The sequence below is a fragment of the Bidens hawaiensis genome, unplaced genomic scaffold (assembly GCF_021521415.1).
Source record: "Bidens hawaiensis isolate Kalapana, Puna unplaced genomic scaffold, B.hawaiensis_p1.1 tig00023055_1, whole genome shotgun sequence".
NCBI classification, from domain to species: Eukaryota; Viridiplantae; Streptophyta; class Magnoliopsida; order Asterales; family Asteraceae; genus Bidens; species Bidens hawaiensis.
In genome coordinates this window covers 222,198-246,450 of record NW_027493608.1, presented here as the reverse complement: position 1 = coordinate 246,450, position 24,253 = coordinate 222,198, and the positions used below count along the sequence as shown (strand labels likewise).

The 24,253-nt window shown below is 34.9% G+C and overlaps 2 protein-coding genes and 1 pseudogene across 2 annotated transcripts; all 3 read left to right on the top strand.

The window, feature by feature from the left end:
* The first annotated feature begins 173 nt into the window (after window positions 1-173).
* LOC143566847 (DNA-directed RNA polymerase III subunit 1-like) lies at window positions 174-8,340 on the top strand (annotated as a pseudogene).
* A 1,831-nt stretch (window positions 8,341-10,171) lies between these two features.
* Window positions 10,172-12,205, top strand: LOC143566857 (uncharacterized). Its single transcript, XM_077053438.1, has 2 exons — window positions 10,172-11,653; window positions 12,104-12,205. The coding sequence occupies exons 1-2, from the start codon at window positions 10,316-10,318 to the stop codon at window positions 12,203-12,205; spliced, it is 1,440 nt and encodes a 479-aa protein (XP_076909553.1). The 5' UTR covers window positions 10,172-10,315.
* A 2,894-nt stretch (window positions 12,206-15,099) lies between these two features.
* Window positions 15,100-20,672, top strand: LOC143566856 (mitogen-activated protein kinase homolog NTF6-like). The gene is made up of 5 exons (XM_077053437.1): window positions 15,100-15,184; window positions 15,863-15,992; window positions 18,777-19,247; window positions 20,115-20,298; window positions 20,403-20,672. The coding sequence occupies exons 2-5, from the start codon at window positions 15,978-15,980 to the stop codon at window positions 20,579-20,581; spliced, it is 849 nt and encodes a 282-aa protein (XP_076909552.1). The 5' UTR covers window positions 15,100-15,184; window positions 15,863-15,977; the 3' UTR covers window positions 20,582-20,672.
* The last annotated feature ends 3,581 nt before the right edge of the window (window positions 20,673-24,253 follow it).

Sequence of the window (24,253 nt, the reverse complement as noted above, 5' to 3'; positions counted from 1 at the left end):
TATTGGCCTGGGCCTAAATGTCTCCATTTATTAGGTATATTCAAATATATTTATAAGGTAATTAATTCAAGAAGAATCCGTGTTAAATTGAGTGTATATCTTCAAATCAAATTCTTTTAAACCTTAAACCCTAATAAATTTTTTTTATTATTCGATCAGCAAAATCATCCACGATGAACAGTAACACGGGACAAGACACAGCGATTATGTATACGAAACAACCTTACGTCGAACATGCTGACCCGGCTAGAATGTAAGCGTTTATTATTATTATTATTATTATTATTATTATTATTTCGTTCAGCTGCTAATAATATTCATACTGAAATTGGTCAATTTTTGTTTTGATGATAGTGAGGCCATTAAACTAGGAATGTTATCTGGCGGAGATGCTCAACTTGGCAGAAGTCGAAGTTTATCGTTCGCAGTGTTACGGGAGAGAAGATAATGGAGGCACAGTTGCAAATGGCATGTTGGATTCGCACTTGGTAAACTAATGTTCATAAACAAGTCGATATGAACACGGTCTATATTTATTTAATAAATAATCCCTTTACATGACTAAAGTGGAAGGGTTTGAAAAATGGGAAAATCGCAAAAAAAGAAAAAAAAAAAGAGTGAAAGTGACATGGACCAAACAAATTAAATATATGTTCATGAAACTTTTAAATTTACCAAAAAGTTAAGCCAATAATGCCTTGACACGTGGACTTCTTGGATTCTGCGCCTGATTGGTGTCAATATGGAAAATATAAAATGAAAAAAAAAATGTTCTTGCGAGTTGTGCCAAGTCAGTCCCGAGTTAAGGAAATCATGTGCTGGTTTTGAAAAATAAAAAAATGTTCTTGCCCCACATCGGGATCGGAGAACCTTGTGCTGGTGCTTCATTATCTGGTATCATATCGTTAGCGCCAGGATTGGCCGATGGCTATTTTTTCTAAAAACTAAAGTCAGGTTAATCTATTAATAAAGTTGGTCAAAATGGCTATACTGGTGATTTTCCCTCAAAAAATTCCAAATAGATCTTAGAAGGGTTATTTAATTTTATTTGTTAGTCCCAACTACCTGTTAGTTACATTTCTTTTTATGTTCCTTTATACCTAAATATATACACAAACTACAAGTATGCTCATTGGGATCGAGAGACAAGAAACAAAAATAGTTATTAAATGATTTGTTACAAAAAAGGTTTATTTGAGCTGAAGTCATTGGTTGTTCAAATTGTAATCAAGTCACCGGTTTTTACTTATACTCGCAAATCATTAAAAAAATGAGTCGGCATGAAACACGAAAAGAACATGACCCGAATTTAAGTGTACCCGAGTTAGGGCTGATATGCTTGCCCCAAAACTTATGCTGCATCTTATCTGTCTTGTTTGGTTTAATGCATTAACTAATTTCTCTTTCTTTTTAAATTTGTTTTTTTTTTGTCATAAAGTTTTGAAAGGCATGGCTTCTGGTATTTCAGGGTCCTGCAAACAAGTTTGGCACGTGTGAGACGTGTCACGGCGACTTCGCAAATTGCCCTGGTCACTTTGGTTACTTGAAACTCGCGCTGCCAGTTTACAATGTTGGATGCATATCTCACATTGTGAGCATTTTGAAGTGCATATGCAAGGTATTTTATGTTTTCACTGAATTTATGTTGGGCGTGTATATTTATTTTACCAACAAAGTATTTGTTTATCACAATAAGTTAGATACATTTTATAAATAATTTTATTTGGCACAAAAAATAATTTGATTTTGCAAAATAAGTTAAAAAGTGGTTATGACGTGGAAATCTAATGTGCGGTTGACTTGGCACGTTTGTAAATGTTTTTAGCCCTTACAACTAGCTCGAAGTTGTAGTCTTTACAGTCGTAATGCTCATTTTCTTTTCTTTTTCAGTTTTGTTCCCGCATATTGTTGCATGAGGAAGAACGAGTTAACTATTTAAAAAAGATGAGACCTGCAAACCATTTGCTGAAGATTAAACTTCTTGAGAATGTAGTTAAAAGGTGCACTGCAATGGAAAGTAGTAAGAAGGCGGTTACATGCTCAAGATGTGGTTATATTAATGGTTCAAAACTTACCCTTTGTACTTATTTTGTTCACATAAACTAAAAACAATATTATTTATTAGGTATAAAATTACAGGTATAGTTAAAAAAGCCGTTGGAACAGTTGGAGTCGTACATGATCGTAGCAAGATTCAAGATAATATTTATAACACAAGGGAGATGAAGACACCTGGCAATTTTTCAGTTTTGTTAAACCCTGATCAAGCTCTTAAACTTTTTAAGAAGATGTTAGATGAGGTATAGTTGACTTTGACTTCATTTTAGTGTTTGACTTTGTGTAGCAATTCAAATTTGATTTTATCTTTGTGTGCAGGATTGCGAGTTGCTTTATCTTGATGATAGAACCGAGAAGCTCATAATATCAGTCATACCCGTTCCACCAATGCCTGTTCACCCTTCGGTCAGAATCGATGGGACCAGAACAAGGTTGACTTCAGTTACAGTTTTCTTATAATGTTTTAATGCTAATATTAATATATAGACCAATATATTACACGGGTTCGATGTTAAAACGATCTGAGTCATAAATCTGAAATGTTTCTTATAAAAATGATATAATTCATACTATACGGGTTAAAAGGATGAAAATGCACCGGAGAGTGGCACGCGGCAAAAAAGTTACCCTTTTATTGTACAAGTATAGATATAGATGGGGCCCACAAACTTATAATGTTTTCTTGCAGCAACGAGAATCACATCACACTAAGATTGAGTGAGATTGTACAACTGAATGCTGCACTTCGTGAAGGGTTATTACAAGCAAGTGATAGATGCAAACTTTTGGTATGTTTGTTTCAGTTCTGGTTTTTGTTCTATAAGGGCAAAAATGTCATATTTTTATAACTGTGTGTTATGTGATTTTGTAGACTAGTTGGGATTATCTGCAATACACAGTTGCACTATATATAAACAGTGATGTTCGTTTACCACCAGCATTTCTGAACTATTTGAGAGAGATTAATCCGAAACCAATGGCGGGTCTTATTCAACGTATAAAAGGAAAACAAGGACGTATTCGTGGGAATTTATCTGGGAAGCGGGTCGAGTATACGGGCCGGACTGTTATTTCTCCCGACCCAAATCTAAAGATTACAGAGGTATGCAAATTTCACCCAAACGGGTCAATTCAGGCTGAATAGAAATGACTGATGTGACCACTTATATCGCCAACTGGCCCGCATGATGTCATATGTCCTGAATGATGTGATAAGCATGATGTCACGCGACGCATATTATAAGCATGCCACGTGTGATCATGAATACTTTTATGTGTCTTAATTTCTTATGATGATTTTATTGGTCCAGGTGGGTATTCCTATATTGATGGATCGGGTTTTGACATATCCTGAGCGGGTTACACATCACAATATAGAGAGACTGAGGCAGGCGGTGTGTAATGGTACCAATAAATACCCAGGTGCGAGGCATATCAGAAAGCCAGATGGCACTATCCTGTAAGTGCTTTGAGTTCTGATTAGTGCGTTGTTTAGGTAAAAGCCAACTAAAGTTGTGACATGATTGATTAAAGTTTACTTTTATAGGTCATTGATTATTAGAGCTAGAAAGCGGTTGGCTGACGAGTTAAAATTTGGTGACTTTGTTGAGCGACACTTAATCGATGGCGATCTTGTTCTGTTTAATAGACAACCGAGTTTGCATCGTATGTCAATCATGTGTCACAGGGTGAGTTTGATTCAACTTTTATAAATAAAAGCTGTAATTTTATTATTACTATTTGATGATGTTAGTATGATACTATTATTTGATGTATGCAGGCAAGAATTATGCCTTGGAGGACATTAAGATTCAATGAATCTGTTTGTAATCCTTACAATGCTGATTTTGATGGTGATGAGATGAATATACATGTTCCACAAACCGAAGAGGCCCGGGCGGAGGCGTTAATGCTAATGGGGGTACTTAATCATCTTTACTAATCACTTGTTATTAATATTGTTATTGCCACTTAAATAATTGTTTTTAATTATGCAGGTACAAAACAATTTATGCACACCGAAAAATGGGGAGATATTGGTTGCATCCACTCAAGATTTTTTGACATCTTCATTTCTTATAACAAGAAAAGACACGTTTTATGATCGTGCTTCGTTTTCACTTATGTGTTGTTATATGGGTGATGCAATGGAAATGATTGATTTGCCTACTCCGGCTATAATTAAGGCAAGATAGCAGAAATTATACTTATATATGTTTATGTGTATATATGCGTTTATGGTGTTTAATATAAGTTTATTTTACATTTTTACTGTTTGACTTGTAGCCAATAGAGCTTTGGACTGGTAAACAGTTATTTAGTGTATTGCTGCGACCGTATGCAGATATGAAAGTTTATTTGATTCTGACTGTTACTGAAAAGAGTTACACAAAGCCGTATGAGACAATGTGCCCGAATGATGGATATGTTTATATTCACAATAGTGAGCTTTTAAGTGGCCAGCTTGGAAAGGCTACTTTAGGTCTGTTTTCTGTTTTCCAATAATTTAGCGGGTAAAAACTGGTGCTTTGACCCATTTGACCCGTTTTCCTTTTTTGTTTTTATTTTGTTTTATATACAGGGAATGGAAACAAGGATGGAATCTACTCGGTTCTTCTTAGGGATTACAGTCCGCATGCTGCTGCTGCATGTATGAACCGATTAGCAAAATTAAGGTACACTTTTAGCACCATGTGACTATATAACTAATGTGCTAAGTATTATTATGTAAGTGTATTATTACACTAAATGGTGATTTTTTTTATGCAGTGCACGGTGGATAGGAAATCATGGATTCTCGATTGGAATCAATGATGTTCAACCTGGCGATAATTTGAATGACAAAACGAATAAAATCATATCTGAAGGCAATAAAAAATGTGATAATTTTATACTTGATTTTAATGAAGGAAAGCTTAAGTTGCAGCCTGGTTGTAATGCTGCTCAGACCCTTGAAGCCGAGATAACAGGTGTCCTGAATAGAATCAGGGATGAAACTGGAAAGGTAAAACGTCATTTGTTAATTTAATTTTAATAAATCATAAGTGATGAAAGTTTTTAAATTTTTATAGGTTTGCATGGAAACACTACATTGGAGGAACAGCCCCTTAATTATGTCTCAGTGTGGTTCTAAAGGATCTCCCATCAATATTAGTCAAATGTTGCATGTGTTGGTCAACAATCAGTTGGAGGTCAACGTGCTCCGAATGGATTTATGGAGCGAAGTCTTCCGCACTTTCCCAGAAACTCAAAAACTCCTGCTGTATGTTTCTGCTCTTATAGTCCTTAAGTGCCATGCATTTAACTGTAATTTAGATAAATTGTTTATATATTTTTCAATGCAGGCAAAAGGGTTTGTAGGAAATTCTTTTTATAGCGGTTTGAGGGCTACCGAGTTCTTCTTCCACACAATGGGAGGAAGAGAAGGGCTTGTGGATACAGCAGTAAGCTTCTAATCTTTAAACAAATAGTTATTAGTCAGAAGTCATATGATTTTGAAAGTTTTTGTATTCATATGATGACAGGTTAAAACAGCTACTACGGGTTATATGTCCCGGAGACTAATAAAGGGAATGGAAGACTTAGCTGTTTACTATGACAACACAGTACGGGATTCTAGTGCGTGCATTGTTCAGTTTACATACGGTGCTGATGGGCGGGAACCGTCTCAGATGGAAGGAAAGGCTGGATTTCCTCTCAATTTTGACCGGTTACTGATGAAAGTCAAGGTTTGACACTAATTTCGTTTTTATTTTTACTTTTTTAGCGGCTCTATTTGTTACACAGGCTAAGGATATTTTGGTCATTTCACATGCACTTAACAAAAAAGTTAATCTCAATTCATTTTAGGACCATTCTTGTTACGTTCTTGACTTCTGATGCAAACAGTTGGTCTAAAGTTGTAATTTTTATGACAGGCTACATGCCCTGCTGAGAAGCATAAAGGAATATCTTCTTCGAAGATTCGTGAGGTCGTTAACGAACGTCTTTCAATGCATGATATGACTACCGAAGGGGGTTGCTCCGAGCACTTCAGGAACAAATTAAGACAGTTTATTGAAAAATATGAAGCAACATTAGAAATCACCAAACGAGCCCTTCAACCGCGCGATCGACAACTAGATGATGAACAGTTTGGCATTATAGAAAATGTTGCTCAAAGCATATCTGGCATCACTTCTCAGCAGCTGCAGGTATTCTTAGATACGTGTATTTCTCGTTACCATCATAAAAAGATTGACGCGGGGGCAAATATTGGTGCAATTGGTGCTCAAAGTATTGGAGAACCGGGAACTCAAATGACATTAAAAACCTTCCATTTTGCTGGAGTTGCAAGCATGAGTATCCTTTCATATAATTATCATGTTTTATTTAATCATATAATTGCACAGGGTTGTGTGCTACTTAACTCTTACAGATATCACTCTTGGCGTTCCTCGCATCAGGGAAATAATAGATGCAGCCAAGAAAATCAGCACACCTGTTATTACTGCAAAGCTTAGATCTAACGATAACGTATCGTTTGCTAAGCTGATCAAAGGCCAAATGGAGAGAACCCTTTTGGGTCAGGTTAGATATTGTTTATTTTCTTCAACTTTTATAAAATGTATGGTTCTTTTCCAAATATAAGGGGTCTAATGAGAGCTCGAGCTCGAGTTCGGCTAGACTCGTTTATTATTTATTAACTAATTTGTATATATGATATCATTTTTATTATTTAGTTATCTTTATCATAATTAATTATATTATTATGTAATAATATATATCCAATAAGTTAAATTAAATATATAAACGACTGGCTCATTTACAACCTTGATTCCAATTTGAACTTTTATTGCATTGCTCGTAGATGTCGCAATTTTGACCGTATGCGTGTAAAAGGCCAATTTTGATTTTTGACCACATACTTATGAATGGTTTGACCTAAGTCTATTTTAATGGATGCAAACTTTTCAAATTGTTTCAAAGCATTAAATTGATATTGTTTTCTAATAATATTTAACACATTGATCTTTTTAAAAAATGGACAAAAAGTGTGTTTGTGTGCCAGCTAGTCAGCCCAACTCCATCCCGGCCCGTTTTGACCCGTTACCCAACCTGACTGGTTAGCACGTGTGCCAATCATATTAAATGTTGTAACTAATATATTTCGAAATGTTGACTTGGATTTAATATTAGGTTGCAAAGAGCATAGAGTTTGTGCTGGAATTAAGATCTGCTTCTGTTGATATTACTCTTGAAAAGTCAACAATTCAAGCTTTACAACTCTCTATAGATGCATATACTGTGAAGGAATCAATTCTAAAGACTCCTCGAATCAAACTGAAAGAACAAGTAAAGATCTGTTTATATATTATTATGATTTTTATACATTAATTACTGAAATGATTTGTTTTGTGTGCAGAATATTAAGGTTTTGGATGATACAAAACTTGAAATTAATCCTCCATCTAATAAGAATGAACATTACTTTGATCTTAATTCCCTCAGAAATAAGCTTGCAACAATTGTTGTGAAGGTAAGATATTATTTTGGTCAACTAACCCATTTTACCTACTACAATAGTTTTGTAATAACATATTTTTTTTAATGGCTGGGAATTAGTACCATCGAACGGGCCGTGATAAACAAAAAGAAGGATCGGAACAAGTTTAACTTGCTTGTAGAAGGGTAAGTATTATATTGATAGTTGTTTATTTAACTGTATTTTAATATTATGGAAATTCGTGTTATATTTAGAACGGGCCTGCAAGCGGTTATGGGCATGGAAGGAATTAATGGTCATGAAACGACGAGCAATCATATTATAGAAGTGTACAGCACACTTGGGATCGAAGCTGCAAGAAGGTCGATTATTAGAGAGATTCAATACACAATGGAAAGTCATGGAATGAGTATAGATATTAGACATATGATGCTTTTAGCCGATGTCATGACGTATAAGGGTGAAGTTTTGGGGATGACTCGATTTGGGGTTCAGAAAATGAAAGACAGCGTGTTGATGTTGGCTTCGTTTGAGAAAACGTCGGATCTTCTTTTTAATGGTTCGGTGAACGGTCGGGTAGACAGGATTGAAGGTGTTAGTGAACGTATTATTATGGGCGTACCAATGCAGACCGGCACTGGAATCATTGGAGTTAAACAAAGGTATACTCACAAAACACACACACATTATACATGTATTCATATGATTTTGTGAATTTTGATCATATTCATGTGATATTTGTTTTCAGGGTTCCTCAAGTTGAGATGTGTAAAGGACCAAATCTTATCATATGTTAAGCTGATGGTGCAGAAAACAATTAACTGGAGACATAACACACAGTTTGGTTTTATTACTTTTCTTTTTTATCTTGATGAGAAAAATGTTATGAAAACTTTTAAATGAAAGTTTATGTTTATAAATATAATTGGGCACATATAAGTGGTATAATATATATTATTCACTTATGTTTATCATAATTAAATATATACCAATATTTACTATATTAAATATAAAATATATTGTATTATACTATTTATAATAGCAAAACTAATTGCTACATCAGTAAGCATTGGTCTAATTAGGGGCTGTCATGTGGTAGTCACGGATTTCATTTTTTTTTAAATATTCCAAATCTGGTTTGTATAATTGTAATTTTCCAACTATAAGAATAAACAAGATGCTATGCTGGTGTGACGGTAAATTGAGTATTAATGAATGTGAGGTGGTTGTGGGTTCAAATCTTAGTACTCATTTTTTTATTATTTTTATTTTAAATATTCCGAAACTAGTTTATATATACATAACTAATTTTAGAGCCTGTGTCACACACGGGATAATTCAAATTATAAAATTATAAGTAAAACAAATAATTACATAGCGTATATGAAAAAAAATGTATTACGTCTATGCTTGTGTCTATACAATGTGTACATAAATTGACTTTATTTATATCACAAAATTATTATTTTAAATGAACTTAATAAAAAAATGTTCGTGTAAAAACGTACTCGAGAATATTTCTTTCTATTGAAAAATTCATTCTCGGTGCCATATATGTATAATTGAAAGACTTTTGGTTATGAACCAATTTCGGAAATAAAGCTTCTCATACAATATTAGTTCTAACCACTCAGTCTAAATACAAAATGAGCGTTACCTTTATTGATATATTTATCAATTTACCACTCATTAAAGGAAAAATAGAACATTAAATTGTAACAATGGATGCTCTTCAAGAGCTATGTTTTTCTGAGCTACACCATGAAAAAGATTTTGATAAGTTTCAGATGGCTTCTCGACTTTGTTATAATGACAACATAAAAAATAACATGTTAACCCATTCAATTTTGTGAATATTTTGTTTAATTTGAGTATAGTTTTCCATGACATGCTTTCCATACAACGTTTTGATCACCATTGAAGGAAAAATTAATGTTGACATAAATTTTAATAGGCATGGGGGTGTTATGCCAAAAGTGTTCGCAATCTTTTCTTACATTTTAATAGTTGAGGGAAATATAGTCAGTTTGCCAAATCCCGAACCTTTTGATTATTTTAAAAAATGCACTTAAAAATAAATTTGAAACCCAAATCATGTTTAAAATTCTAACTTTCATACTTTTGGCATTTTAAAGTCAACATTTTGAACCCATAACAAATTTGACGATAAATCTATTTTGCATTCTCAAACTTTTAAAAATACTCAAAATTTTCATTTTTGACCCGTAACAAATTTTGACCTAAATGTAGTTAAGTTGTACTAAATAATCTATTTACCAACTTTTGACCCATAATATCAAATTTAAGTTTCATAAAAAACCCGAAACAATTTTCATTTGAGAAACATGATTTGTTGTTTATTTTTAAAATTCACCACGTATTTTGAAATATATAGTAAAATAATATGTTAATATTTATATTTATAAAAATATATAGATATTATATAAATATAGTGTAAAAAAAAAGTAAATAATTATTGATTTATTACATATATTAGGGTATATTAGTTTTAGAGAGAAAAAATTGTGATAATTAACCAAAACATAGATAATTAGAATAGGTAAATAATAGACAGCCTAGTCAAACCTTGTATAAGTTTTGATTTTGTAACAAATTTTCCTTATCAATATCCGAGCATTACTCAAAAACAAATCAATTTATTCCATCCAAAAACCTTTTGACCTAAAAATCAGCTCCAATAATGGACCACCATGCAACCACCATACTCCACCACCTTTTCCTTCCCAACATCCCATCAAAGCCACCACTATAATGACCTCCACCACCCTACACCGCCCTCCGATCGCCATCATCACCGCCCTCCGGACAACCCTCCCATTCCTCTTCTTTCTCTTCATCCTCCTCTACCTCATCAACTCCTCCAAATTACTCATTTACCCTCCCAAAATAACCACCAACATCAATTGCCAAGATCATTCCAACCCCAACAACCACCCGAAAACCGGATACAATACCGAGCTTAAACACATTGCATTTTGCATCGCGGCATCATCGAAGCTATGGAATTCAAGAAAAGAATACATCAAGCTATGGTGGCGCCCCAGGGAGACCCGAGGCGTCGTGTGGCTTGACCATGAAGTCAAAGTCAACGAAAACGAAACCCTACCCGACATCTACATTTCCCAAGACACATCAAGATTCCCATACACGAACCGCCAGGGCCATCGGTCCGCGATACGAATATCGAGGATCGTGTCTGAGGCATTACGGCTCGGACTAGACGACGTCCGGTGGTTCGTGATGGGCGATGACGACACGGTTTTCGTATTGGAAAATGTTGTTAGGGTTTTAAACAAATATAACCATAACCAATATTATTACATCGGTAGTTCGTCTGAAAGTCATTTTCAAAACATATTTTTTTCGTACTCGATGGCGTATGGTGGGGGCGGGTTCGCGATAAGTTACCCGTTGGCTAAAGAACTTGCGAAAATGCAAGACCGGTGCATTAAACGGTACACGGGGTTATACGGGAGTGACGACCGCATGCAAGCATGCATGGCGGAACTTAACGTCCCGTTAACCAAAGAGCCCGGTTTTCATCAAAACGACGTGTATGGTAACCTACTCGGGTTACTCTCGGGCCACCTGGTGACACCACTAGTGTCACTACACCATTTTGATGTGATCGACCCGATATTCCCGGGAATGGACCGGGTTGACTCGGTCAAACACTTGCTTGACTCTACCAAATACGACTCCGCGAGCTTGATACAGCAATCGATTTGTTATGATACGAAGTGGGAATGGTCGGTTTTGGTGTCGTGGGGGTTCGCGGTCCAGATCGTGAGGGGGATCATGTCGCCTCGGGAGCTTGAGATCCCGAGCCGAACGTTTTCTAATTGGCATAAAGTGTCGGATTTTAGGGCCTATGCGCTTAATACTCGGCCTATTACGCGTCACCCGTGTCAAAAGCCGTTTGTGTTTTATGTAAATTCGACTCGGTACGATGAATCTAGGAGGCAGATTATTGGGATTTATAGTGTTCATAGAGAACGACATCCTGGTTGCCGTTGGAAGATGGGATCTCCGGAAAAGATTCATACGATTGTTGTTTTGAAGCACGAAGATCCTGATCGTTGGCTACGGGTACATGTTCATACTATATATGTTTATAATTCATGACTACATGTTGTACACAAACGTTATAGATAATTTGAAAGTTAAATGTATATATAAAACTAACAACAAAATATGGAACTACTTTTACATTTTTTTTTACGAATTTGTAATATTAACAAAATATAAAACCTAAATTAATATATGATTCAGTAAATAAGATTTTAAAAAATCAAAATCAGGTCTAACCATAGGTAAAATTCAACCGTCATGCTCATAACCAATCGGACCGGTTCAAATGAATTGGTTAAATAGGCTGAGAGTACGTCTAGCCTAACCCTTGCCCAAATAATTAGCTCAAATGTTAACGAGATCGTACATTTTTGGTAATTATTTTGTTTATTATATTAGTGTAACTACTTTAGAGAAAATAAATTTTTGCATATGTTGGTTAAATATTTTGATATTAATGGTTTGCAGGCACCAAGAAAGGATTGTTGTAGAGTTTTGCCTTCTAGAAAGGAAGGTGTCATGTATATATGGGTTGGTCACTGTGGAGAAAATGAGGTTATCGAGGTGTAAAGTATCACATAATTCATGGTTTTATTCACCCCCATCATGTATTTGGATGGCAAAAGTCATGGAGACTGAAGAACACTTAACAATTTTTCAAGATTAATCTGTGCATATTCATCATGAATACTATGAAACCAGTCACATGATCACTAACCTTATATATTTTAGATCCTAGATTTTGTTTTATATGTATCATATCCTGTAAATATTGTGCAAAGAAGCAAAACATAGTATTTGAGCTTTAAAATCTACTAAGCCCAGCATGTCAGACTCAAGCTTTGATAAGCCCATGTTAAAGCTGGGCCGTTAATGTTAAAGCCGAAAGAGATTTATGTAAATACATTTCATCTTATTGCAAAATATGATTCAAATAAGTAAACAATTAAGCAGCTCACACTAAGGACTAAAGTTGGGCCTGTCGTTTTAACTTTTAAGCAACCTTATCATCTATCATCTTATTTATCCCTCGTGTATTTTCTTTCAGTTCATCTTTCATCGTTATCTTTGTATTGTTGTAAATTGTAATAACCATGCGGAAAATATAATATTCATGGGTCGTCAAATCTATAAATGGTTAAACCATGACTATCGGGTAGAGCATTCAGGGGAAAGCCCATTAAATCCTACTAAATGATGGAGCACCAAAGGAGTCCACGTGGCACTTCATGTGTGTGGCTCGTTATTGCGTTATCGGTCCTAGTTGCCACGATACCATCTCTGGTCACCTGGTGTGTGCATGCAAGCATATGCCCACCAAATCCTTATCATGTGATCAATTCATCCTAGGGTTCGTTGGTTCGTTGGTTATTCTTTACTTCTTTATCTATCCTAAATATTTATTTAATCTTTAAAAGCCCCTTAACATACACGTGACATATAAGTTCGAAGTCTATTGCCTTGCGGATCGTTTCATGTAATATATATCAAGCCTGTATTAGTCATTGCAAAACAACCTAACTATCATGGCAAAGCAAAATAAAATCATTGCAAGACAAATCGATGCAAGATTCATCACAATGTTGACGCAAATGAAGACACTTTGAAGCTATAACTATGTAGTTTGTTGTAGTTTTGTCAGTCATGGGGTACTGGCCCTCGACGGCAGTAGACCTACACCTAAGGTGTAGGTGTTGGCCGATACCTAAGAAAAAAATAATTTTAAAGGTATATATATGTTAAAATCCCGGTCGACCCTATGAAATTTGGACACCGATCCTCTTCCGACCCCTGTGAAATTTTTTTCAAGATCCGCCACTGGTGAAGGGTCCTATCCACCAAGTTTGGTGGCGATGTGTGTTTCAGAAATAGAAAAGAAATAAATAATATTATAGTAATTTAAAATATAAACAATTAAGAAATTAAGAAACAGCATAGGCAAGCAACCCAAACAGAAGAAAAAACGACAAAAATGATACCTATAAGAAAAAGAAAGAGTGGTATTTTTTATGACAATGTGAAATTATGTTTTTCCTTTTCATTTTATGAAATATAAATATGCATATATCGGTTTATATGGAAGTAAGACAAAAGAAACTTATACATTTAAACTACATAATAACTACCGGCTATTTAGATGTGACTACCAACTCTTTGCTCTAATAATCTTAAGATGGCCTTTCAAACTAAACGTCATTAGTGACATGTACCATGAAACAAATAATGCAAAGATACATGAAGATCTTTCTAGTATTAATTAAGACGTGAGGCTAATATTAAAGACCGAGACATAAGTTAAAGATGAAACAGACAGGAAGTATCCATTCTTTCAACTTTAAGGATATGTATAGCTACTAGTTACTAGTCTTTTTCATATTATGGATATTTTTTCCTATAATTTTTGCCGTATAATTATTTTCATTTTTAAACAGAGATGGCAAAAAATGATACATACATTTTTATTTATTAAACGGCAAAACACATACACCCTAAAATCTACTCCTAAAACCCACCTAATTGTCACAGGGTCGTTTTTCAAGGCCTCGTGTGGCTCCCTCAGTAGCTTGAGGGCTAGCTAGTAAATTTTGCTTTTGATAAGGGTCATTGGTTTCGTCCTGCCATAAACTCAAAAGGAGAATGGCAACAACTATCGACTAGTACCGTGTTAGATGTGTAAACACATCTAGGCATGTTAACGCTACTAACAATGAGGTCATCCACGATGAGGTGTGTCACATACTCCCCCCACCATAACCATACATGTCCTCGTGCATGTGTCTCATGCCTACTTCAGCACCTTCGAGAAACAATTCATGTGCCTCACAATCATGCCCAAAACCCACGAAATATTGGTTTCACTTTGGCATCTGCTTAAGGAACACTCGTAAGAAAGTTGGTCCCATCGTGTAGCGATCAAATGGTTATCAAGCCCTAACCTAAGTATCATAAATAAGGCGCCAATACACCAAGTTTTATACTTTCAGTTATGAAGGACTAAACATATTGAATTTATGGCACACGCCGATTATGCCAAGTATAAACACAATTGATTAGTCTTTAAACATTAGATTTTGGTAGATAGACGAGCGATGAAAAAGATTTTCTAAGGCAGCATGCCATCTTGACGCTCCCAACATAAATCAAATTATTGTGCTAGTAAGACTGAGTTGAAGTCTTCGGGTACAGCCCACCACCAACCAACCAACAGGCTCTAAATTTCAACCTCCCACCACCATTATTTATTCATCTTTTAATAACATTAGAAGATAAATGCATTCCCACCAGTCGACCAAGAAAATTTGACATTTCAAAAGTCAGATAAATGAAAATGAAAATGGTGGTGGGCCCTCAAAGTCCAACCACTTCCATTATAATAAATTGGCCAATCCCATTAGTGTGAATTAAAGTGATGATGAAGCGAGGTGTGGTGTTGAATGGAGTTCCTGCCCACGACGGTAAGTACAGTGTGCTCGGTGACCTCTTTGAGGTTTCTTCTAAATACGTTCCTCCCATTCAACCCGTTGGCCGTGGCGCTTACGGACTCGTTTGGTATTCACTTTTTTTCCGAATTTTTTTTATGTTATTTGTTTAGCTGTGCAAACGAGCCAAACTGTCTACCAGCTGTAAGCTGCTCAAGATTATTAAACACTCAAATGAAGTTGAGCTTAAATGTGCTCGAGCTCAAGTCTGAACCTATAAATATTTTGTTTACTAAACAGCCCGAGCTCGACCTGCACTTGTTGAGCTCAAGCCTTTTTTTCAATATAATTTTTATTTATTATATTAATTGTGTATTTTTTTTATAATAATAATAAAATTAATAATGAATTATATACAAATTTATGATAAAATTTAGTAAATAATCCATATTATACTGTTATATATAAAAGTTATAATTAAAATATATAAAAGCTAAGTATAAATATAAGTGGAATAATTAATTAATAGCAAATAAACAAGTCAAGCCCGAGCTCTAGAAATACAGATCGAATCTAACAAAGCTTAAGCTTGAAAAACTACTCACGAGCCAAGCTTGGGCTCGGTTAGTTCACACCATGCGTGAGAGATTTAGGATCAATTGTTCATACTTAACATTGAACTCGTGAATTACGGAAATTCAAAGTAATATTGCATGGAGTTTGTTCTGATTTGTATTGGATTTCTTCATTAGAAACATTTAATCAAGAAATTTTAGGTTGATTTTGGTAAATTATGACATGATAGCAGCTGTGCTAAAAATTCTGAAACAAAAGAAGAGGTTGCAATTAAGAAGATTGGGAATGCATTTGACAACAGGATTGATGCCAAGAGGACTTTAAGGGAAATCAAACTCCTCTGTCATATGGATCATGAGAATGTATGTACAATTTTCATTTTAATAATTTGCATATTGAAGTCAAGATGTCTAATTTCTTGATGATTTGCATTTAGGTTGTAAACGAGCCGAGTGTTTATAACGATGGCTGAATGGGCTCGGCTCCTTTATCTTAACGAGCTGAAATGTTGAGCTCGATCCAGCTCGTTTAGTTAGTTAAAATAAGTTTATATATTCACACATATTGATATATATGTGTATGTATATAAAAACAAAAAATATTATTTTTGGCATATACATATTGCAGAATTTGTAAACTCAAGTATTTATAATTTATAATTTTATTTTCGGTTATAAATTTGAGCTTTAATCTAAACAAGCCAGCTAAACTGATGCAGAATTATCTCCATATTTGAACTTTGATTTTTTAATATCTTTTATTATTTTGTGTTTATCTTGTTTCTATGTTTATCTCTTTTCTTTGTTTAGTTTAAATAGGATTATGGTTGTTTAGTTCTTTAGTTTTTGATTAAGTTTTATATAAAAGAACATTGTTCTTGGAACTTCGGTTCAATTTATCGTCTTTTGATTAATCATGAGTCTCTCAAGCCATTGATCGCTTCAAAACTGCATCAGTTGGTATCAGAGCTTTTGGTTCTCAAATGGCTCGACGTGGTGGTGAATACTTGCTTGATCGTAGATTCGCCGACCGAGGCAACGGCATAAGTGTTTTCTATTCACGTGCTCGTGGAGAAGATCGATTTCCTACTCGCAGAGTCGCCAACCGAGGCAGCGGTGGAGTCTGTTCCGACCCACGGGATCTTAAGAAGATCAAACGACTCCAACATCGAGTCCGCGATCTTGAAGAGATCCACCGGCTCCGTAAACGAGTCCGCGATCTCGAGTTACAACGGGAGATGAGCAAGGCGGAAACCGAGTCGAGCACCGTCGTCTGGGACGAAGATGGCGGCGGAGAGCAGCAGCCGTCTTACTATCACCCACCTCGGTTCTTAGAACCAATTTATCCAGAAAGTGTGTCGGAAGACAACCCCGTCTTTGATGAAGACGAAATTGACTATGATGAAAATGAGTGTTTATTTGCGGATACTTCCGGTGGTGATTTTAGCTATGATTCGCCGCCCGTGTTTGATAACTACGGGGACGAAGAAAAAGAAGAAAACAACAATCATAAATCTTCAATAACCTCTCAAGGTATTGTGAACACGGAATATACTGATGAATTGATTTCTAGTATTCATAATTTTGGAAGAGGTGGTGGTCGACCTTTGGTGGCTGTTGTCGGTGGTAAGGCGACTGTTGATGGAAATAACAATAGTTGTTTGGAAATTCCGTCAATAAAGGAGAATTTGGCATTATACGTGACAACCGAGGAAATAATATTGGCTATTCAGAAGGAAAGGAATATTATTTCTTGTTGACTTTCCTAATGTTATAGGTGGCATGGATATTATTCAAGAAGAAAAATACTAGTGGAAGGGATTTTTGCCAAATGCTAATTTTAATATAGTTAGCATTCTAAGGTTGGAAGTCAATCAAATGTATCTTAAAAATGCACAACACATAATGGGGCCAATTATTAACTATACAAGTCAAAAGCCTAGCGAGACGTCTCGAGAAGTTGAAATATTTGAGCGGGTCGTGATGTCGAATAAGAATCTGGTTGATTTTCCTTTTGGACCCGGTGGCTTGTCTTTGAAGTTTTCAAGTTTGTTTTTAAAGATTTTCAAGTTGTCTTATAACAAGAACAAAGGAGTCGGTCATTTGTCTCGGGTTGTCAATAAGTTTTTCGACGTTCTCAAGACTCGAGGAAGAGTCTTTTTCAAAGAAGGAGGTGGAGAGACCCGACAAGCCAATAGACCCAGGTGGTACGAGTTTAGAGTCGGGTGAGGCGGCTCGTGAAGTTCAATTAGTTGAGCGGGTAAAGTCGAGAGCAAACACGAACCGTTCTAATGCTACATTCGACCGAGGTGGTATACGTTCAAAGTCACGCTAGGCGTTTTGCAAAGTTGAATTGTTGGGGCATGTCATGAAGTTAATAATTAAGGAGCGCGTTGATGTTCCTTTCGATCCAGGTGGCTGTGTGATTCTGAGGTAAAACTCGAGGACGAGTTTTTTTCGAAGATGGGGAGTATGATGCAGAATTATCTCCATATTTGAACTTTGATTTTTAATATCTTTTATTATTTTGTGTTTATCTTGTTTCTATGTTTCTCTCTTTTCTTTGTTTTGTTTAAATAGGATTATGGTTGTTTAGTTCTTTAGTTTTTGATTAAGTTTTATATAAAAGAACATTGTTCTTGGAACTTCGGTTCAATTTATCATCTTTTGATTAATCATGAGTCTCTCGAGCCATTGATCGCTTCAAAACTGTATCATAAACGAGCCTAAACATCAAGCAGGGCTTACCTTGGCTCAGGCTGACTTGGCTCGTCCTTTTTATATTAATGAGCTCGGCACGCAAAAAAACTTGAGCCAGCTCATATATTAATTCTTTTTATAGTTTTACACATATTGATATATAAAAACAAAAATATATTTCTTTAAACATATGCATAATGCAGAATTTATAAACACAACAAATTATAATTTATATATATATAAATTTGTGTTATACTTTTAGGTTATAAGTTATATCTGTTAAAATTTGAGCTTTAATCTAAACATGCCAGCTAAACGAGCCTAATGAGCCGAGCTTACCTGGACTCAGGCTCGACTCGCTTACAAACCAAGCCATTTTAGTGAGCTTTTTGGCCAGCATAATTTGCATATCGAAGTCAAAACGTCTAATTTCTCGACCATTTACAGATTGTCAAAATCAAGGACATCATCCGGCCACCAGACAAAGAAAAGTTCAACGACGTCTACATCGTGTACGAGTTAATGGACACCGATTTACACCAAATCATTCGTTCATCACAACCATTAACAAACGACCATTGTCAGTATTTTCTATACCAGTTACTACGCGGTCTGAAATACATACACTCTGCTAACGTTTTACACCGCGATCTAAAACCAAGCAACCTGCTTCTTGATGCAAATTGTGATTTAAAGATATGTGATTTTGGGCTTGCAAGAACCACATCTGAAACTGACTTCATGACCGAATATGTCGTGACGAGATGGTACAGAGCCCCTGAGTTGTTACTCAACTGTTCAGAGTATACTGCAGCCATTGATATATGGTCAGTTGGCTGCATTTTAATGGAAATTATTCTGAGGGAACCACTTTTTCCTGGAAAAGATTATGTTCAGCAGTTATCCCTTATAACTCAGGTATGTTATTATTAAGAACAAATTACACTTTTTGTCCTTAAACTAAGGAAATCTATTCTTTATGCTAATGTATTGTCACAGTTTACACCCTTTCCACTAACGAGCGCTAATATTGTCCGTCAAGTCCAGCCCACATGAGGGCGTTTTGGTCATTTTTAACCTTTGAGAGATTATTAATATGTTTAACTTATAGATAAAAGACGAAAAATGCTCAAATTATTATTATTATTATTTTCTTATAGATTGTTTAAATTTTAATATTTTATCTGCACATGACTTGCCAGAGATGTGCACAATTCGGTTTTTGAGTTTTCTGAAAACCGTTCAGTTTTAGTTTTTTCAGTTTGTGGTTTGGGTTGGATTTTACCATTTGGGTTACACTATTTATTAAAATTCTTGTAGATTACTTAATATTAAAAATTGAAAGTAATAGTCCATACATTCGATTTGGTTTTTTTGGTTTAAATTACAAGCAAAACCGAAACCGAACTAAAAATAAATATTGCATTTCAAAAGTTATATTGCTTCTTCTAGTTCCATGTAAAAAACTGTATTGTGCATAGAACCTTCCTTTTGCTCAAATTAGTATTATTTTTTTGTTGTAAGTATATTTATTGATCCTGTAAGGCTGTAAGTATATTTATTGCTCAAATTAGTATTATTACTATTATTATTGATCCCATGCATATGGTTTTCGAGCCGGAGGTCTCTCTGGAAGCAACCTCTCTATCCTTTGGGACGGAGGTACAGTTTGCCTACATCCCACCCTCCCCAGACCCCGCTAACAGCTTTGCTATTGGTGGGATTTATACTGGGTATGGTTGTTGTTGTTGTAAGTATATTTATCTAAAATTTGGTTGAATGCAGCTTCTTGGTTCTCCAGATGACTCAGATCTTGGGTTTCTTAGAAGTGATAATGCAAGAAGGTATGTTAAACAGCTGCCACGTGTCCCAAAGATGAGTTTTCAAGAAAAATTCCCACACGTGTCTCCAGTGGCCATGGATCTTGCACAGAGAATGTTGGTTTTTGATCCTGCAAAACGCATAACTGGTAAGCCTCTTAAATATTTTTTTAAATATTAATAACATAATAATAATAATAATAATAATAATAATAATAATTATATAATATTTACATTATTATTTTATTAATAGTGGAGGAAGCATTAAACCATCCAATGGTGAGAAATCTTCATGAAATCAATGAGGAGCCCACGTGTGCATCTCCTTTTGTGTTTGATTTTGAGCAGGCTTCTTTAAGTGAAGAAGATGTCAAGAACCTTATTTGGAATGAAGCTTTGAAGTTTAATCCTGAAAATGGTTTGAGTATTTAGTAAACCAAATGGGTTTTTACTTTTTATTTTATGTTTTTGTTTATTGCTTGATTATGTTTATAAAACATGTTTGTGTGGTTTTGATTTATTATTTTTCTGTATAATAATAATTGTAATATTCTAGAAGTTTTGATGTATAAATGTCTTATGAGTTTACAAATTGTATTCTTCTATTATTTATGTGTGTATATGTGACAGAAGTAGATAGAGAACTAAAATGGTGAACTTTTGGAGGGTTAAGAAAATTAATAAATTTCATGAGAATTTTGATCAAAAGTTTAGTAAAGGGGCTAGTTTTGGACAAACTATGTTAAAAAATACCCAACATTAGCAACCATAATGAATTTGAATTTAATCCTAAAGTTGCAAGTGTGTTAGATATTACCTTAACTTATTGCTCATCAGAAACTCTTTAAGCTAGCATAATTGTTTACATTAATTCTTATCCTCATAATAATCGTACTTCAATAAGACCCTCGGGTATACTTTAACACTCAGGGCGTTAAAGCTGATTTGGCAAAGATTAACGAGTGGGATGACGAGCAATTTTATGCTCTTTTATTGTTCTTCATATTTGAAGAAAACAAGTCCGTCTCCGAAATTTCGAGTGCGCGAGCAAGTACTAAAAAATGGGTCTTTACATATAATTCATTTATTTTTCATACATTGATATCGATGATTGGGCAGTGTTTGCTTGTGTTTAATGGACTATTTTGAATAATGGGCTAATTATTTGTTGGATTTTGAAAAGAATTAGTGGATTTAAAAAAGTTTTCAATGTTCAATTGAAAATTGTTTAAATGATATTGTTTTAAGGATCGAGAGACACGTTTTCGTGTTTAAAATTGTTGTACCGGCCAAATTTTTGCACATGGGCATTTTAGGAATTTTGGTCAATTCCGATAAAAGTTTTGAGTTATGGGTAATATTGACTAAGTTATCTGGCAACATGAATAGGAGGTTAGTAATGGCCTGTGTTTAAATACAAGCTACATTAATAGCGAGCAGGAAGATTGTTCTTGTTATTTTAATTAATATACCACAACTTTTGGATGCAGTGATGTTTGTATACTCAGCTTTGTGCATGAGATTTGCATAGGTGATGAGCTCAACTTTAGATTTATTAATGTCCAATCATCGAGTGAAATCTCATCCTTGGAGAAGACTACGACAATGAAGGAATGTACTGCTTTGGTGACGAAAAGAGAAGATTAAGCAATTTTGAAGTTGATAAACAAATAATGTTTTTATTTTAAAATGCAAAGATAGTTATGACATGTGTGACGCTAAACAACCCGTCCATCGAACGGGTATAAAACTAGTTATATAATGTCATAATATCTTAACAGCTTTCTTTGCATTATAAAAGAAAACAGGATTCATTTATCAACAACAAAATTTATCTCCAATGATCGGATTTCACTTGATGATTGCTTAATCTTCTCTTTTTGTAATCAAATTGCCCTATTTCTCCACCGCTTTCTGATATTTTCAAGCTGCCTTAGAAAGCCATGGCATTCCAGAATCTCCAAAAAATTGGAAAAATTGCAAACTGTGATTCAAGAATTTAAAGATCGGAATCTCAAAAGCTATATTAGGAATTCTACACATTGAAAATTCATTAAACAAATGTGCAACTGCTACTGATGTTTTACAACAGTTGACATGTTGGGTTGTAAACGGATTGCTTGTAAACATATAGTGGAAATTCTGGTGTTAAGCTGATGAGAGAAAAAAAAACATACAATTGTATAACGGGTCGAGTTTAGCAGTTTGTGAATGGCTCATAAAGGCATTTTGGGTATTCTTCTTAATTTAGATTACTGGTCAACAAATCTGAATCAAGTACAAGACTGAAATCGGGTCACGTTTTATTTCAGGCCAAGCAACAATTTGAATCAGATCTGTTTGTTACTTGAAATTTAAGGATATAAAATTAAGGAAGAGTGTTTTTGTTCTGGATCGTCTGAAGTCCGAACCGGGTGACAAAACCAACCCTGGACCAGGAATAAACCGATAAAAGGGATACCGGTTAAGCTATGGGTCTCAGTCCAACCGGTTAACCTGACAGCATAACCTAACTACTTGATCTAATCCTCGACTCTAATTTGTGGTTATGATATCTTCCAGATGTAATACAATTCTCTTTTGTAACATTGAGTGCACATATTTCTAATTAGTTTTTACAAATATTAACAAATGTATCTGGTGTAACAAACAGTTAACCTGGCATCAAATTTGAACACATTGAGTGCACGTGCACATAAGGGTGGCAAAACAAACTCATTTGGGTTGTTTTGGATCAATTTGGATAACTTTTAAAATTGAGATTGGTCAGGATGGATCAAAAAGAATTTTGCAAGAATGTCCAGATGGGTTGGAAAAATGTTAGTGACTTTTGGTTATAGGTTGGAATGGGTTTTGTTTATGGGTTACAATGGACTAAAACAAGCTTTATCCAATTGTATTTCAAACAAAACACACGAAACCGAGAAATCGAAACCGAAATCATTGAAACCGAGCATATGCCGAAACGACCGAAATGAAAAAAAGCAAGACCGAAGCGAAAAAAATAAAAAAACTGAACCTGAACCGAGACAAAACCGTTTTTTTTTTAATGAACGAGGAAGACGGGGGAAACATTTTAGTTATTTTACTTTTTGCGTTTTCGATTTATATTTTGAGTTATTATTTTTTTATTAATTTTTTTGAATATTTTTTTGACGGGTTTTTGAACCCTTTGTATTTTAACCTTTACTTAGTTCAAGATGGAGGTTAACTTTACCCATCTTGACCCATACCCATCCTAAACCGAATGAAAACGAGATCGAAACCAAACAAAAATCCGAAAACATTGAAACCGAATAGATACCAAAACGAAAAAAAAGCAAAAATGAACCGAGACAAAACCGAGTTTTTTTTTTTTTTTTTAATGAAACGAGGACAACGGCGAAGACATTTTAGTTATTTTACTTTTTGCGTTTTTGATTTAGATATCGAGTTATTAATTTTTTATTAAATTTTTTGAATATGCCTTTTAGGGGTTTTGAAACCCTTTGCATTTTAACCTTTACTTGGGTCAAGATGGATTATCTTTACCTATCTTGACCCATACCCATCCTAACCCTCTATTTTAAAAATCTATCCTGACCCATACCCATCCTGACCCAAACCCATCCTAACCCATCACCCAAATCCAACCTAACCCACTCATATTGCCACCTCTAAGTGCACATGTTTCGAATGTCACCTTCTAGATCAAACAAGCTTGGACTAGGACTGATGTGGGCCCAAAAATGGACAGGATTTGGGCTGAGACGACCCAAGACCAACTTTTATTAGATGCAAATTTTCATACGATTTATCACAAAGCTGTTAATTATTAAACATGACAATGCGAAACTAACGGATACCGGGAATTAATAAATTGGAGACTAATATGAAAAAGCATAAATTGGACACCAATTGGACACTAATAAGCGCCACATTATGTGGGCTAGACCACGGAGCCACTATACATGGTCTAACAAATTTATTACACAACAACTTAAATGGCTTATCAACCAGGGGCGGTTCTTGCTTCGGGCAGAACCGGGCCGCGACCCCATCATCTTTTTCATTTAGCAGTGTATTTTTACCGAAAAAATCCTAAAAAAATTATATTTATTAAGT